This window comes from Lathamus discolor, chromosome 2 (genome assembly GCF_037157495.1).
Source record: "Lathamus discolor isolate bLatDis1 chromosome 2, bLatDis1.hap1, whole genome shotgun sequence".
Lineage (NCBI taxonomy): Eukaryota > Metazoa > Chordata > Aves > Psittaciformes > Psittacidae > Lathamus > Lathamus discolor.
This window is the reverse complement of record NC_088885.1, coordinates 81,990,171-82,003,299: the sequence shown is the minus strand read 5'-3', so window position 1 is coordinate 82,003,299 and position 13,129 is coordinate 81,990,171. Positions and strand designations below refer to the sequence as shown.

Below are 13,129 nucleotides of genomic sequence, written 5' to 3'. Positions count from 1 at the left end.
TTTTCAGTATGAAATCTGTGAATAACCTGATAAACAGAATTTTTTCTTGTTTTGCAGAGGAATACATATGCAACTTTACAATTACACTCTACATATTATAATGCCACAAAATCAGCTATTCCCATATGAACTATGGCCAAAGACTTCCATAAAAATGTAAGAATAGTAGTTACAGATGAGAACAAAAACCTTGAACTTCAGGGGTTGTTTATCTGGTGTTTATGAGGCACTTCTCTGTATTTGGAAGCATCTATTCAGACAATGACTATGTTTATTATTTTTATTGTGCTCTCAGTCAGGAACCAAACTAGATAATTAGCAAACAGGACATTTCTTACAGGGATGCTTGAAGCCATTGTTCATGTTATTGTGAAGACAGGAAGCAGAAGGAGGTTGACACTCTTCTCATACCTAATAGTCTGTATAATTTGCAGCAATGTTCTTTTACAAATAGGCATACGTTTTTCTTTATTAGTTAATATCTTCAGGTAAAAAATCTCAAACACGCTGATACATGATTAAGATCTTTGTAATATTACTGATATAACAGCAGATCAGTATAAATACAATTAAACACAAATATCTAATCTTTTCCACAGTCATTCAGTTCAATGGTAAATGTGTTTCTCTCCCATCCAACTTGTGTCTGCATTTCAAAACTGCAATAAATGGTTTTATCTCTTATTTCATCATGCTTTCAACCAGAACTGCTGATGTGAAATGTCCCACAGATTAGTTTTCTCTGTATGTTATGTTCAGAAAGATTGATGCATCTGGGAAGAGCTGTGTGTTAGCTAACATCCTCCAGATATGGGTTTACTATCTAAGCAGTAGAACTGGACTATAGGTTTCACTTTCACTCCTGCAGCATATGGCAACTGAAAGGGTGCTGCTATAGCTGCTAGGAAAAACCCACAGTTCAATTTGAGGTTTCCTTGGGAAAAAAAAGAGCTTTGGGGGTTGGGTCATCTGTCAAATGTTGACCGTTGCTGTTTGATGAGCCACACTTGACAAGCAAGTACAAGCAGGGATAGATCCTACATCAAGTTAATGGATCAAAAGACCTCGTGGTTTGGGAAAGGTGGAATATTAAATTTGCAACTCAGACTCCCAAGAAAAGTTTTCACGTATATTTGGACATTTAGAAAGATTGCAGGGGAACCATATTAAGCCAGTAAGAATCTTAATAGATTATTTCCTCTACTTTCCACTAATAACTTTTAATTTAATTTTATTTTTCCAGTGAGGTTAATGGTACTCTAAAAGGATAAGCAGCTCATGTTTTCTGGGGTTCCCTGAGTATTCTGATTTAAAAAAAAATCATATAATCCTATACACATAAGCTTTGCAAATAAACCTAGGATCTAGACATTGACTCTCTTTCATCAGCATTATGAATACATAGTTATTAATAAAAATTCATCAGCATATTTTGCTGCAACTGGGGAGAAAAGCAACCAGGAACCAGCACAGGCTGTCACAGCTGATTACTAATTACATAGGTAATTACTATTACATCCCATAGCTAATTAATAGAAGTAATTAATAAATACAAATACAAAACACTTCCTAGAAAGCCGTTCAAATTCAAAGGATTTTGAAAATCTTACACTTTATTATGCACGGACAGTAGTTCTGACATTCACAGTCATAACAACATAGCTGCAGCAGATTTCTACACACAGACAGACTTTACAATTCTTCCTTCACAGGGAAAAAAAACCCACCAAATCAAAACACAGGCCCTAGAGCCAATCAACTGAAAGACTAAAGATTGTTGGGAGTTGCAAAGTCTATTAGCCTGAAGTAAATGAGGTTACTGTAGGTCCCTGTTTTTAATCCATGATTCAGAAGCAGTAACGACGCTAAGCATGTGCTCCCAAGAGGTATATGCACACATGCAATGCATACACACAGTGGTGACACATGGATAGAAACACTCAGCACTCAAGCACAAATGGCACAAACAGCCTCATCCTCCTCTGGCTGATCAGGATGAAGGACATTTTATAGCTGGACATTACACACATACTCAGATGCTATATCCCTCCTGTAATATGCATTAGGCACTCGGTCTGTCCAGTAGCTGACACTTGGATCCCAGTCTTCATGCTTACTGGCACCTGGACATACAAATCCAAACCTGCAGTTCACCTCCAGATGCAGGTACAAACTCCCTTTTAACCCTGGACACACTCACACATTCCCACTCACCCCAGCCCACTATGGATCCCCCAGTAATGGGTCTTACACACAGAGCATATCCAGTAATGGGCCCTGGACCCCCTGGGCCCCTAGTGCCCAATGATATCCCACGTATACATTATAAACTCCCCAGCAGCTGGCTCCCTGTCTCCCCTTGCCTCACACACAGAGACACACTTATGCAAAGAGGCCTCTGAGTCAACCCACGGACCATACAGTCACCCCAGACTGGGCTGGACCTCTTAGCCGCTCCAAACACTGAATTCTGAGCTCTCTGGTCTCTCCAGGATCTGGCCCAGACTTTTGGCCACCTGGGTACCTGGCACCCAAGCCACTCATCCAACTCAGTGGCTACAGCAGCCTGAGACCCGGTCATGATCCCACACTGACATAAGCACCCATGCAATATGTACACACTCTGCGCTCTCCAGTTTGCTGGCACCACAGACACAATGGCCTTTCTGACCCATGGTCATCCATTTCCAGTTGCTGGCACCTAAACTTCCACACACACATGCATACAGATAGAGCTTCCTTACTGAGGAAATAGAAATGGAGCATAATAAGATATGACAGATGGTGCTGATCAAGCACAGAGCATGACCAGATAACCAATAAGAGCCTGCTTACACACCATGGGCCCCATTTATCCCTTTATCCCCCTATTATCCCTTGCTTTTCACTCCCTAATCCATTTCAATCCCCCCTCTCCTGTTTAGAGGTCTTTCCTCTAAACATCCAAGTCTAGTACAATACCATAAGGCTTTTCCCTGCATCCTATAATGTGTCTCATACAGCTGTAGGCAGTAGCTCCCTCAGCCTGAAGGGTGATCAGGCAGTATCTCCTGTGGACTTCACATGATGGGTTTAAGTCCTGGTCCATGGGGCTGAAGCTCTCCTAGGACAACCCCTGGGAGAAGCCCATGCTTGAGTCTCTAATTACAGCATAGGGGATTACTGTTCCCACAATGCACCTCTGTCCTCCTTTGGTTGTGGACACAAGTTTGTAATTTGGTGCTGGCCCACTCTTATATTTCTGACGTATGAGTTCTAAAATCCTATTTAAACTATTCTAAACTAAGCTCCTAAAAATCTGTAACTTTAAAGTCTTCAGATAATAAGTTGTTTGAAACCAAGTTTAGACAGCACTAAGCCAGAAGCAGACGACTTCTTAAAATGAGTATTCACACTCAGCTATGAAAACTTGATGTCTGCATCTGATAGCTCCAAGAAGCTTTACCTATAGCCATAAAAAATCCGTAGGCTTCAAAACATTACATTCAGTCATGAATGCCAGGTTCTTTAGCTCTCTCTTTTCCCCTGTTTTGTCCCTCCTTTCTTGAAAAGGAAGCTTGTGCATGTCAGTGTAAATTCAGAAAACTTCCAGATAAAATAAAATTAAGATGGAATTGAACAATTGAAGCCTTAGGAAAAATAGGTCACAGAAATGCTTGCAAATTCAGAAGAGTGATGTTTTTAGAAAATAAGTCTCAAAGCCTAGAAATTCGAAGTGAAATTTCATAGTGAAACACTCTATTCTTCAAGACTTTCCCATCATTTCCAATATTCTACTTCTTCCCATTCTATCATGACAAATTAAATTAACTGCTATTCTGCAATTATAAAAGGACAAGTTATCAAATCAAAAAGCTTTCTCTATTTTTTTTCACTGTTTCACTGTCTACTTACCTCCTAAGGTATTTATTCTTTTGTCATTTTAATAGATTACGGCATCAGAATAATTTTCATTTTCCACAGACATACTAAAAACAGTTTATGTTCATAAAGTGTTATTAAATACCTGTCAAAGCCTAAGACTTGGGAAATGAAAATACACTCCCATCTTCTTTCTTAATAATGTAATACCAGTGATATAACACCTCTCTTTTCTTCTGTGATACAGACCTGATGATACTGAGAACATACACTGTGATCCTTTGTTGACTGAATAGCAGCTCCAGACTACAAGTTCCACACCATTATAAAAATAAAAATATAGACCATTCCCTCAGAGTGCCAAAACAGAAGTAGAAATGCATACCAGGGCTGCATTTCTAAGTAGAAAAAGGGCAGAGAGAACTTGGGCACAGTACCACTGATTTTCCATACCCCTTAGTTGTTAACATGTACCCCAGAGTGGTTTTAGCCTATTCCAGCCCTGTCGGACTGTACTCACACATGGCTGGGTAAGGTGCGTGCCAGCAGTAGTTCCCTTAACAAAGTATTTATGAACAGGCCCGCATCTGGATTGTCTCCCAGCACTTTACACAGTTCTCCAACATGATCCTATCACACTTTGCACAATTAGGCCTTTCTAACATGAGCTCACAAACTTATAGAAGAATATAGGTTGAGAGAGATCTCTGGAGAGATCTATGGGTTGAGAGAGGTCTGGCCTCCTGGTCAATGGAGGCCCAGCCTCAAAGCTAGCTGAGATGGCACAGACCCACTTCTCCTGTAATGAAGCAAGCATATACCTCCAAGTTCCACAGAGCTTAAGGTATGCAGCAAAGACATGTAAATGTAAAAACATTACAATGGAAACTATTTACACTATACTTACTTCACTTCAGCACATCTAAAAAAAATTTTTTCTTCCTTAAAGTTAATTGCAGGGATCACTATTTTTCATTCTTTCCCCTCAGTATTAAAGCTTTGATACAGATAAGCAAAACCAGTTACAAAATTCAGATGAATAAAGTACTTTCTTAAATCATCTTTCTTCATTACTAAGCATATAAATATGTACTAAAAATATAACTTCATATTAATATTTAAGATACTGCTCTTCAGAAAATCCAAAGCTAGTAACAAACCCCATCCCCAAAAGAGATTTCTTCTCTCTTTAAAGAAATCTATTTGGATTAATTACACATAACTTACACTTTGTGGAAAAAAAGGAAAGGGCGATGTATAGAGCTTAAGCATAAAAACTTCAGCTCATTTTACTTCTTGTACCTTAGAACAGATTTTCAGTGAAATGGCAATTCTGTGGTTTTATAAATACACAAAAGATACTAATTTATTATGGCATATGTGTTGAAGAACATATTTAATAACCCACCCAAGCCTACCCTTCAGGCAAAACAAAGCATTTAAAACCATTATGCATTAAGCATATTTGAGTCACTTCCTACAGAGAGGCTTATAAAGATGGGAAAAATGCTATTCCAGTTTGTCTGAATGGCTTGCATCATGGCATAATGCAGAGTTAATTCTATGCATACTAGGCTCATTTTAGTATTCAGAAAAATATAACAACTCTTAATTTTCATTGTTAAACCAAGGACAATATAATATGGATTAAAAAAAAAAAAAAATCACATTCACCTGTATTCTGTACGTTGGATTTCACCTACCAGACTTAGTTAACTGCAACATATTAGTGAAATCACACTGTCAGAAACATAAAATACCCACCTGTTTTAGGGTCAACAGAAAAGTATGGCTGTCCCTGAAGAATACTGTACACTACTCTGGCACTGTTTCCGTATGTAGGGTCATCTGCATCTGTGGCTGTCACCTGTAGAACAGATGTACCTGTATGTACAAGAAAGTAAAATTTGATAGCAAATGTAATTTTCTGAAAAAGAAAATATTTTAGATGCATTTTTTGAGCTTTTACAGTCCTCAGATTGTACAATTAGATTAATAACATTTTCTCTGTATATTATTATCCTATCATATTTTTAAGGAAAACTATTTATACTAGTTTGCAAAACCACCAACTTTTTATCTATATATATAATGTATATGTAACTTAATTACATATATATAACCATAAACCAGTAATTACATAGCATATATATGTATGCATGTTTGTACATATAGATTCTAAACTAGGATATTGCTTAGATTTCTGAACAATTCATTTTTATGGACTTCAGGATTATCTTCATCTACAATAAAAATTAATCTTGAAGTACATATTTGAAACATTTTGCATAAATGTCCCCATGTCAATAAAAGAGACTAAGGGAAATCAAAAAGTCTAGCTATTGGAAGGCACCAAAGATCTGAAAATTGAATAACTGATAGAATCTTGTTGGAATTCAAATGATGGATCCAGATTAGAAAGATAAGGAGTTCAAGAGACAGATATTTGTATTCTGTTATTATGTACCATTAGAAACACAAAATCACAGTTTCTAGCATGTCACTAAGTAGGATAACTTATGAGTAGCATTTTTGTAGGAAATAAAATGAAAAAGTACTGCACAGATAGAAACAAGTGATTTTATATTGTACTGCATTTTTCAAGACATTTAATGATGCAGCTTTTTTGCTGTCTACTGCCCAGCACTTCACATAAGAAATCATTAAATGAAAGATGGCAAGTTAATAAAGGTTCAGTCTTCATCCCGCTTGTTTATCCTTCTACACACACTGCCTTCTACAGACTCTCTTGGCCCGGTACTAAAATACAGGAATAATGACAATAGAACAGGCTACTCTCATGTAATTTTGCATTTGAAAGTGGCTTCTCAGTTAAATTAACCACTGAGGCATCACCTCCACTCTGGGGTGTTCTATTTCACATCTTAGTTGTGAGAAGTATGCTTTTGAATTGACTCCCTTGATCTCCCCTACTTGTCATACTTTGATTTGGCTCATGGAACAGTTTCAGAGCATGCTAACTAGATTCCTTTGGATGAAACTAAACCAAAAGATGTGCTTTGGCAGCACATATGATTAATTCTCACTGCTAATGGGCATTTAGTCTCAGAGACCAGACAAGAGCTAGTCTGAAATAAGATTTCCCTAAAACATATGGTGTGGACATTGGATCCTCAGTAACAACTGTTTAATTTCATAGATAGGTTTCCATTGCACAGAACTGTTTGGTACTGTGCACCCTCTCAGTATACACTGGGAATACAAACATCTAAAACTGCAGAGTCTGACTTCAAGTACAGCAAAGCAAGCATGCAAATCTACACAGATTTGGATTTATCACTGTTTAAGAAGCTACTGATTAATAATGACACCAACTTGGACAGAAAAAGTTGGGTTTTGTATCTCTACTGCCGATTTGGTAAATGGCACAGCAAATGTGCCTGCATACTTAAATGTAGTGTCTTCTGGTCTCTGAATAGCCCAAATGCATACAGTCTTACAGATAAATATATTGATACAACACATACAAAGAAACCTTGCTGACTTTGAAGTGGAGTATTGTAATAAAATCAAGCTGGAGCTAGTAGTCTGTTCATAGTTATTCAGGAGTTAATAGTAAACCTGACTAAATTACCATATTTTGGTTTATGTGACATGGTAAACAAATATGAATAAAAGTTGTTAGTGCAATTTTCTTAAAATGTTCTAGGAATCTATTCAGTCATATTTATTTACTATTTAAACTTAGAATAACAGTTCCTGCAAACCACATGAAGTGAAAGAACAGAAAATGTGTTTTTTCCCATATTCTCTAGCTTATCTAAATACTGTAATGATATGTTTCTGTAGCCCAGTATGGAAGTAATTTCTAACTTGAGGTGAAAAAGCTGTGACCTTTCTGAATCAGTTATAAGCTTGCTGTATTCAAGGATAAAGGCCTGTCAACAATAATTTATTCATGGATTCATTATTTTATGTTGGAATTTGTGAAATCATTAGATAAATACGTTACTGGCTTGGGTTTTTTTAATCGCATATGTCGTGGTTTAAGCCCAGCCAGTGACTCAGAACCACACAGCCGCTCACTCACTCCCCCCGTTCTTCCTCCCCCTGCTCCTGGAGGGATGATGAGGAGAATTGAAAGAAGGTAACTCTCACGGGTTGAGATAAGAACAGTCCAGTAACTAAGGTATAACACAAACCACTGCTGTTACCACCAATAATAATGATGATAAGGGAAATAACTGCTGAACCCAGGACAGCATACAACAAAAACATTCTCATCCAATAACCAGTCACCCACCACGGTTTGCTACACAGAGTGCTTGGCAACTTCTGTACCTCTGAGTTTGCATTTGCACTTTTTTCAGCTCTAGATAATCAAGGTAGGTTTGGGAATGGATGAACAGATTTTGGCTATTTCAAAAGAAGAAAATAGAAGAAATACTGAGATTTCATGGTTCTCTCATTCTCCTCTCTTCTCACTCTCCTCTCACCTCTCAAAAGGCAGGGGATAGAATCTGAGTGCTCACTGATGTGGGGCAACGAAAGAGGCCTACTGAAAGGCAGTATCTCACATAAGCAACTGACAGGTCATTTTAGCATGAATGGAATGCTATTATGCCTTAAAATCTGCCACAGTGATTTTCAAGTACATCTGTATCTCTCTCCTAAGAAACACCTGATAATAGTAATTTGGTACTGCACAGTGGCAAAGTGTTCTCTTTCTACCTAAAAAAACACTTAGAATCACCACTTTAACTCACCCCCCCCCCAGCCCACCTCTCAAACCCTCATTTAGTGCAGTGTAGCTCATCAGATGCTTAGCTTTTCCACTGTAGTACACAAGCATGCTCAGCATCTTATAAGATTTATCCATACTGGCCTTTTGCCTAACTCTTGCCTGATTTACTCAGCACAGAGGAAAGGCAGCTTGTGAAAGCTGTGGGTTAGAATGCCTTGTGAGAAAAGGTAACGTATCTACTTTCCAATTATTCCTTCCAAAGTTAGCATCATTCAGCTCATCAACATGACAAACAAATCATGATTCCAAATATATTTGTACCATTCAGATGCAGAATCAGTTTTTTGCTGTTGAGACATGTGTAAAGAAGGATTCAGATGGAAGACTATACAGTACAGCTGCCTTGCTATTTTTAATGTTAACAATTCAGAGGAAAATAATCTAACACAAAAAATAAGGATCTAATTTCCCCAGAGACCTCAGAACGGATATGAACATCGAACCCAGAGGCGTACCTTCCATACTTTCTTCACTAACCTACTGTGAAAGCGCCTGTCAAGAAAACCTCAAAATTTTGCTATGAAAGCATTTTGACACTCCAGTTAGGTAATAAAAAGACTTTTCCCCAAAGGGGAGGCTCTGCTTATTCAGAGTACAACAACTATTTCACATTATTTCCTGCTACAGTTTAGAGATTCCATATTGGGAATTCTGTTTTCTTAGCTAATGCTGTATACAGAGCTGTAAAATGTCTGTCTACTCTGAACACCCTTCTGTAAGCTTTGTCTTTTTTCTGTTAACAAAAATAAGGAACATTCATTTGGGAAACCAAATGGTAGTTTTATTTCAAAATCTCTTCAAAATCTACTTCAATATGTCTCTCTGAAGACAAATTTCTGATGTATATGAGGGAGTTTAATAAAGCATGTCTGTTGAGAATGCAAGATCTCTATGCATGATTTTCCATAGTTTGCTGCACTGTTAACAGAATATTTTAGTTTAATTCTACATTAGAAAATAGTGTCTTCACCAGGAAATCAACGAGTCTAGTGACTATATCATTGATTCAAGTCCTCGCTGTAGAAAATCACACTATTTTTGTCAGATATCTTTATTATAAGATAAAACCCAAACAGCACAGGAAGATAAAGAGAAACACCTCATGCAAATCATATTTATGAACGCCATGAATAGTGCCTTCCAGATTACCTGAAATTATGACTACCTTACATTATAATACCCTGGAAAGAAGTTCAGAAAAGTCCAATGCATCTATTAATTTGTTAAGGAGAATTTATTTGGCATGACTACATAAAACACTAGAAAATTCAATATGCAGTATTTCACTCATTTTGAAGATACCTGAATGGAAGGCTTTTGTTGTTTGGGGAAGCAAACAAACAAGCAAACAAACAAACAAACAAAGTTTTTATTTCCCTTTATATAAAGATAGAAGCACAGAATGGTTTGGGTTGGAAAGTATGATAAAAGAATCTAGTTCCGCCCTCCCCCCCCCCCCCCCCCCATACCAGTAACGATAATGATGACCCTTTTATAAAACAGAACATAGCTCTCAATGAAAGCGAGCTTTTTACACTGCAGAAGTAATAATTTCAGGCATAAAACTTGGATCTTGAGCCAACTTTAAGGAGAAGTGTCAAGAAGGCAAGAAGGCAAGAAACAGGTATTTTCTTTCAGTTCATTCAGCACAGTACATAAAACATACATAATATGTTCACTTTACGCCACAGGAAACACTGCAATCTAATATTTGGCAAATAATTTAACAAAACTTACCTGTACTTTCTTGTTAGTTACCTAAAAAGCCAAAAGCCATAAACATCCTACAGCTTTCACAAATAGATCAAGGGTCAACCTGTGGCAAAAATATCAGCTGTTTGGGGAGACAGACAGGAAGCTGCTGAAATTAACAGCATAACAGAGATGAAAAATACCACCAGCTACTCAGCATGAGGGCTGGTACAGAGAGACAGTAGCACTGAAAGTTCTTTAAATGACCATGAAATAAAGTGGAATATATTTTTAAAGTAGTGAAGCAATCTTAAGAATTCATACAATAACAACAAGAAGTTCAGTGATGTATAGACTCCTCAGCTGATGTAAAAAAATGTGCTTATTACAGGACAAATAAAACTGGCATAGGGATGTCTATTATTTGACAGAAAATGGATCCTGCGGAAGTGGTAATAGAATCAGTCTTCCTGAGACTGAAGACAATAAAATGCTTTCAGAATGCAAAGAACAAACAAATCAATAAGAGAAAAAGAAAACAATGGTCATAAATTTGCAAGGAAAATATGCTGTACGCCTACAGCAGGTTGCCTGTATGGCAGGATATGAAAATTCAATTTTATTCAAACAACACAAAAGTGCTACTTATATTGTATAGATATTTTAATGATTTACCTCAGGTACAACCAGTAAAGTATTTAATTTATAAAATATATGCATTAATGATATGTTCTGAATTACTGGCTGGGCTTAAACCACAACACACTAAAAGGTCCTTGGCTTACAATAATCCACTTTGCTTTTTAACCCCAAAAGCCACCTCAGACTACTCAAATTGTTCTTTGGAAAACAGTAACGTTTATAATGCAGCTGAACAGTAATACCAAGATTCAGACTACCACAGAATTATGACTAACACCTATGCAAGAATACTACATTTTGACAGGATGAAAGAAAAGGGGAAATTTGAGTGGACAAACGAAAAGCAATTATATTGGCTGGTTTTGACTTTGAGGATAACATTGATTTCCTTTCCACTGTCTTTCCTCCCATGAAGAAAATAAAAGGCTTCTACAGGGGAAGGAAATAATCAATTAATTAAAATGTTCCATTAAAGACAAAGGAAACTAAAGAAAGAGGAAGACAAAGTTATGCATTTTTGAAGACAGTCGATAAAGAAAATGAACTTAATATCAAGAATCTGTGGGGTAACGAGAGACAATTCAGATAAGAGTTTAGATGCTATGGAAATGATTTCTAACAGTAAAGCTTTGTCTCACAGTGAATTATCAAAGACAAGTGAAGAGGCTTCATACAGGCCTACAGTATTCTTACTGGGAATAACATCACTGTAGTACTTCCAACAAAGGTGTCTTGATAAATTTCCTTCTCAAATACAAATGTCTTCAGATTTGGAGAAGGCTGAGGTTCTTAATGACTTCTTTGCCTTGGTCTTCACTGGCAAATGCTCTGACCACACCACCCAAGTCTTGGAAGGCAGACGTAGGGACTGTGAGAATGAAGACCTTAGGGTCACTGTAGGAGAAGATCTGGTTCAAGACCATCTTAAGAACCTGAACGTGCACCAGTCCATGGGACCTGATGAAATCCATCTGCGAGTCCTGACGGAGCTGGCAAATGAAGTTCCTAAGTCACTGCCCATCATATTTGAGAAATCATGGCAGTCAGGTGAAGTTCCCAATGACCGGAAAAAGGGAAATATAACCTACATTTTCAAGAAGGGGAAAACGGAAGACTCAGGGAACCTCAGACCAGTCAGTCTCACCTCTGTGCCTGGTAAAATCTTGGAGCAGATTCTCCTCGAATGCATGCGAAGGCACATGAAAAACAAAGAGGTGGCTGGTGACAGCCAGCATGACTTCATTAAGGGTAAATCCTGCTGCCCAATTTGGTGGCCTTCTATAATGGGGCTACGGAACTGATGCAGAGGGGTAGAGCAGTTGATGTCATCTACCTGGACTTGTGCAAAGTGTTTGACACTGTCCCACACAACATCCTTCTCTCTAAATTGGAGAGACATCAACTTGATAGGTGGACCACTCGGTGGATAAAGAACTAGCTGGATGGCCCATGCAAAGAGTTGTGGTCAATGGCTCAATGTCCAGCTGGAGACTAGGAATGACTGGTGTCCCTCAGGGATAGGTGCTGGGACCAGTCTTGTTTAACATCTTTGTTGCTGACACGGACAGTGGGATTGAGTGCGCCCTCAGCAAGTTTGCTGATAACACCAAGCTATGTGGTTGATAGGCTAGAGGGAAGGAATACCATCCAGAGGGACCTTGACATGCTTGTGAGGTGGGCTGATGCCAACCTCATGAAGTTTAACCATGACGAGTGCAAGGTCCTACACCTGGGTTGGAGCAATCCCAGGCACAGCTACAGGTTGGGCAGAAAAGAGATTCAGAGCAGCCCTGCAGAGAAGGCCTTGGGGGTGCTGGTCGATGAGAAACTTAATATGAGTTGGCAGTGTGCACTCGTAGCCCAGAAAGCCAACCGTATCCTGGGCTGCATCAAAAGGAGTGTGACCAGCAGGTCGAAGGTGGTGATCCTGCCCCTCTACTCTGCTCTCGTGAGACCTCACTTAGAGTATTGTGTGCAGTTCTGGTGTCCTCAACATAAAAAGGACATGGAACTGTTGGAACAAGTCCAGAGGAGGGTCATGAGAATGATCAGGGGACTGGAGCATCTCCCGTATGAAGATAGGCTGAGGAAGTTGGGGCTGCTCAGCCTGGAGAAGAGACGGTTGCGTGGAGACTTCATAGCAGCCTTCCAGCATCTGAAGGGGGACTA

The 13,129-nt window shown here is 38.4% G+C and overlaps 1 protein-coding gene across 6 annotated transcripts in view; it reads right to left on the bottom strand.

Annotated features, from left to right (window-relative positions):
• CDH18 (cadherin 18) overlaps positions 1 to 13,129 on the bottom strand; it is a 409,491-nt gene that overhangs the window by 111,667 nt on the left and 284,695 nt on the right. For all 6 annotated transcript variants that reach the window (XM_065667566.1, XM_065667565.1, XM_065667567.1 and 3 more), the window contains exon 6: positions 5,626 to 5,745. In XM_065667566.1, coding sequence (XP_065523638.1) covers positions 5,626 to 5,745 — 120 coding nt within the window. The remainder of the gene's footprint in view (positions 1 to 5,625; positions 5,746 to 13,129) is intronic.